Source organism: Pristis pectinata, chromosome 9 (assembly GCF_009764475.1).
Source record: "Pristis pectinata isolate sPriPec2 chromosome 9, sPriPec2.1.pri, whole genome shotgun sequence".
NCBI classification, from domain to species: Eukaryota; Metazoa; Chordata; class Chondrichthyes; order Rhinopristiformes; family Pristidae; genus Pristis; species Pristis pectinata.
Genome location: NC_067413.1, coordinates 97,373,344 through 97,378,116, shown reverse-complemented (window position 1 = coordinate 97,378,116; position 4,773 = coordinate 97,373,344). Strand labels below are relative to the sequence as shown.

At 48.2% G+C, this 4,773-nt stretch overlaps 1 protein-coding gene across 1 annotated transcript; it reads left to right on the top strand.

The window, feature by feature from the left end:
* The first annotated feature begins 200 nt into the window (after positions 1 to 200).
* Positions 201 to 4,096, top strand: LOC127574071 (inhibin beta A chain-like). Its single transcript, XM_052022713.1, has 2 exons — positions 201 to 936; positions 1,721 to 4,096. The coding sequence occupies exons 1-2, from the start codon at positions 555 to 557 to the stop codon at positions 2,482 to 2,484; spliced, it is 1,146 nt and encodes a 381-aa protein (XP_051878673.1). The 5' UTR covers positions 201 to 554; the 3' UTR covers positions 2,485 to 4,096.
* The last annotated feature ends 677 nt before the right edge of the window (positions 4,097 to 4,773 follow it).

The following is a 4,773-nucleotide window of genomic DNA, read 5'->3' as shown; positions in this document are numbered from 1 at the left end:
TCCACCCCTCCCTTAGCCGGCTTTTCCTTCCCTCGTTAAATTTCTGAATTGCAAAGACCTTTCCCCTCCTCCTCTCTCGCACCCCCCTCCCCCCAGAACAGTCCTGCACAGTCATCGGTTCCGTCTGACAATCCGGACCGCCAGCTCAGAGCCCCGTGGTTCTTGCCCCAAAAGTGCGAAAGGTCTCTTGACTGGAGCAGTTCAAAAGAGAGAGAGAGAGAGAGAGGATTTCAAATAGCTCCGAACTGCCGAGTTTTTCCGCACTGAGAGAGAGAGAGAGAGAGAGAGAGAAAGAGAGACTACAGCCCCCTGTCATAAAGAGAGACAGTCAAGGCTGAGCAGAGCGAGAGAGAAGCTTTAGCCGAAGACGGGACAATCATATTTATTGAGCAAACTCTCGTCTCCCAGGATATCAAGCAACTTCTACACTACTTCCAGCAGGACTTTGAAGAATTTTCTACCAATACAAAACTTCAGATAAACTTTTTTTTTAATTTATTAAACAAACTTTATTTCTGTTTGGGTACATCTCTCTCCAACCGTGCCTCCTGAAGATGACAATTTACCTGTTCGGTGGATTTTTTCTGCTGCTCGGTGGGATTTGGGCGCGGGCTTCGCCCACCTTACCTGCTCAGGACGCGCGGGTGTCCGACTGTCCGACCTGTTCCCTGGCCAAGTTACAGCCGGATTCAGTCGGCGCTGACAACCAGCTGGTGGAAGCGGTGAAAAGGCACATCCTGAATATGCTGCATTTAAAGAGCAGGCCGAATATCACCCAACCGGTCCCCAAAGCTGCACTTTTAACCGCCTTGAAGAAGCTGCACGTTGGCCGCGTCCGAGAGGACGGACGAGTGGAAATTGAAGAACACTCGTCCGGTCAGTCAGCGCTGAACGAACCCGAGCAGGCTTCGGAGGTCATCAGCTTCGCTGAAGCAGGTTAGATCGATGACATTGCAACACGTTTTTATTCCGGTTTAAGAAATAGCGACTGCAGTTAAATCAGACGCAACGCTGACTATTATTACACGGTTGGCGAGTGAAGGGAAGTGAGTGTCACGGGCATTATACCATAGAACCGTACAGCACAATACAGGCCCTTCGGCCCACAATGTTGTGCCGACCTTTAAACCTCACCTAAGTCTATCTAACCCCTTCCTCCCACATATCCCCCTATTTTAAATTCATCTGTAAAAATGCCAGTTAAAACCCGAAAGTTGAAGTCCGCCGAGTAAGGGGATGGATTGGGGGAGAGTCTGAAGTTTGCATGGTTTTGCTGGAGTAATTGACAGTCCCCACGGGCAGGGGATGTGCGGTCACTGGGGAGGGGGCAGAGAGTTAAGGTGCGCGGCGAGAAAGGTGACTGTCCTGAACAGTGTGAAAGTGCGATTGGAAGCAGGTTCAATCCCAAATTTCAAAGGAGAAGTTGATATATGCTTGGACTGTAATTTAAAAAAGAAACGAGGTAAACAACAAACTGTCGATAACGATCCTCCAGCATCACAGTGTTTTTCATGTCGATAACTGCTCTGAGGGCGAACGGTTCCTTCCTATGATCCCAGGGCGGACGGTCGGTGAAGCAGCCGGTCTCCGATAAAGCTGCCTTTATTTGTACGGTTAGAGCTAACGGCAAGAACAACATTTTGCTTGTGATGGCCTCCGTCTAACTGGTTGTCCTCCTGCACCCCACCTCCCCACCCATCTCCCCCCTCCTGGTCCTAAGGTCCGTCCCAGGATGTTCTGCACTTTCAGATTGCCAAGGAGGAGAATGGCGACCTGTCTCTGGTGGATCAGGCCAACGTCTGGCTTTACCTGAAGCTCTCAAACAAATCCAACCGAGGTCGGAGTAAAGTGACCATCCGGCTGTACCAAGGAGAAGACAGCAACCCCATCAGCCAGAAGCAGGTGGACATCAAGAGCAGCGGCTGGCACACCCTGCCGGTGTCAAGGACGGTGCAGGACGTCCTGACAACCGAGGAGAGGTCTCTGTTCCTGAGGGTTGCCTGCGAGCAGTGCCGGGAAGCCGGCGCCCTCCCGGTGCTGGTGGAAGCGGCGGAGAAGGACGAGTCGTACCGGCCCTTCCTCACGCTGTTGATGCGGGAGTCCGACGGTCACGCTCACCGCATCCGCAAGCGGGGGCTGGAGTGCGAAGGTAAAGCCAACATCTGCTGCAGGAAGCGCTTCTTCGTGAACTTCCGAGACATCGGCTGGAGCGACTGGATCATAGCGCCCGCTGGCTACTATGGGAACTACTGCGAGGGCGAGTGCCCGAGCCACATCGCCGGGACCTCGGGCTCGTCCCTCTCCTTCCACTCGGCCGTCATCAATCATTACAGGATCAGGGGTTACAGCCCCTTCAACAACATCAAGTCGTGCTGTGTCCCCACCAAACTCAGGGCAATGTCCATGCTCTATTATGATGACGGACACAACATTGTGAAAAAGGACATCCAAAACATGATAGTGGAGGAATGCGGCTGTTCATAAACCCCTGGAGATGCCCACACACCCACACCCTCCAACAGGGAGACCTACACAAGCTACGCGCACACACAGACTCACACACAGAAGAAACAGGCACACGCTCCTCTCTCTTGGTTCAGGACGCAGCTCTGTGTACAACTTCCCAGATCTACAAAACTAACTCAGACTGAACTCCACACCAGGGCTGCTCTCAGAGACAGGCTAGCCGTGTCCATCTGGGCCCAACCCCAGATGACCATCGCAGCCACTTGACTGACCTTCACACTCACTCGGACGTACACACAAACAGTCGACTTTCCTCGCATCTATTTAGTTTTCATCGTGACATTCGATAGCACTTTCCCAGACAAAATGCACAAGATCCTTCTGTTGTGGACATGAGATCGAGCTTTACCAAGGAGGTGCACTGTTTGCAAAACTACTTACCCACGTGTAAGATGCCTTAAGTCCAGAACTATGCAACCTTAAAAAGGTTTTTGGTTGGTTTACCTTAAAGGAGACGCTTGATTCCACTGGAAGTAAACATCGAGGGAAACTTGAAAGAAACGCGTTCGCCCCGCTAATGGGGCCAAACTTTGTTTTTTAAACTTTGTGACTACGATTTGCACTAAAACAACGTTTGCCTGTCTAACCGTATTTATACAGACGTGTTTGAAAGGACAGGGGACTGCACTCGAGAACAAGAGTTTCTATGAAATTTTGTATCAACGGATGAATATACACCAAAGAGATTTGTGTAAATGTTATTGTGATTTCTACAAGGGTAATATTTTTTAAAAAAAACTAAAAAAGTATATACACAAAACACCTGTAGATGAATATGGCTCCAGTATCAGGGTTTGGATTAAACACTCAATACGTTTGATACATCAGCACATATACATCTGGATGTCTGGAAATCTCAAACATCTGACGAGCAGACCCCCAGGTGTAGTTTGCACATTGTCTGAAAGCGATTAGCAAAAAGCACTTCCCGCGGTCAGCGCTTATTCTTATTTAAGAATTTTGAATCAACGTATTCGAGAAAAAATCCGAACTTTAGTTTAAAAATAGTAGGCATATTTTTGTAACGACGTCGCCCAAGGGCGATCAAAAAGTGTTAAATAAACATATTGTTTTAATGTTTTATGTGAAATATTGCAAAGATCATTCACCACAACCTGTCAGCTTAATGAGGCGAAGGATGTTACGATTTCTGTCATGTTTCCGGGCGTCCAATTAGACTTTTTTTAAAATGATGCCGGAATATCGCGCTTTAAAGAAACTTTGTTTTTATTGTGGGATTGGTTGGAGCTCAGCTCTTCCCCACAATGCTTTTGACGTGGCATTTTTTTTATTTTGATAAGCTGGGTAGCACTTCAGATCTGAATCTCCAATCGTAACGGTTCAGTGCTGCAACTTGGGCTGATTCCCTCCGCCTGTTCTCTCGGGAGACTGCGGCAGGCTGACAATGAGGGGGAGGCTTCTCGCCGCCAGACACCCGGGGCTTGGTCTCAGTGGCAGTCGGGCGGGTCACCGCCGACGGCACATTGGGAACCAAACGGAAGTGCAGGCTGAAGATTGCATATTCTGGTATAACTGATGGCGTGTCAGACCACGTTTTCAATCACGCTGGGCTGTGAAGGTAGAGACATTTCAGTGAGATTCCGTTTAACATTTCTGACTCGCTGCAAGTTGTTCCTTGCCTCTTCCCAAATGGAGGGGCTGTAGGAAACAAGCAGCGTTAAGCACCAAAAAGGAATCTTTTATGTGCTTTTTTTTTGGTGGGACTAGATGTATTTTACACATCACTGTACAGTACGATGAAATTACGTACATACATGTCTTTGATCTGCAAACTTTTTATTGCCTTAAAAGAAACTTTTTTGTTGGTCTGGGCAAGCGTGCTTTAAAAAAATATTGTGTGTAGGTAATTATTTGGACAAAGTTAATCTGAACCGGTCGGGTAAATCATGTGAATTGATTGTATAGGAGTAGGTCCTGCACTGAGGGCATGTCAGGTCAAACCTCTCCACATCGCCCCGGCAATTGTTTTCGTTGGAGTGCACTGCAGGATCCAATTGCCTTTTGAAAGTGTTCATTGAATCTGCTCCTGTCACCTTTCAGGCAGTGCGTACCAGTTCATAACCACTAACAAATGGAATTAGGATGTCCCACCCCAACACACACCCACTCAGTGGGTACTTTTCATCTTCACACGTCGAGCTGTAAGTAGGCAAGTTTGAATTTCTACACTTAGCATTTAAAAAGGTTGTGGACCATTTCAGAAATGCACCTGGATTGTGCCCAGTA

Bases quoted from the DNA above. Each gene is read 5' to 3' on its own strand.
- LOC127574071 (XM_052022713.1), top strand. From the start codon at position 555: ATGACAATTTACCTGTTCGGTGGATTTTTTCTGCTGCTCGGTGGGATT. The intron at 937-1,720 runs GTTAGATCGATG...CCTGGTCCTAAG, and splicing joins CATCAGCTTCGCTGAAGCAG to GTCCGTCCCAGGATGTTCTG.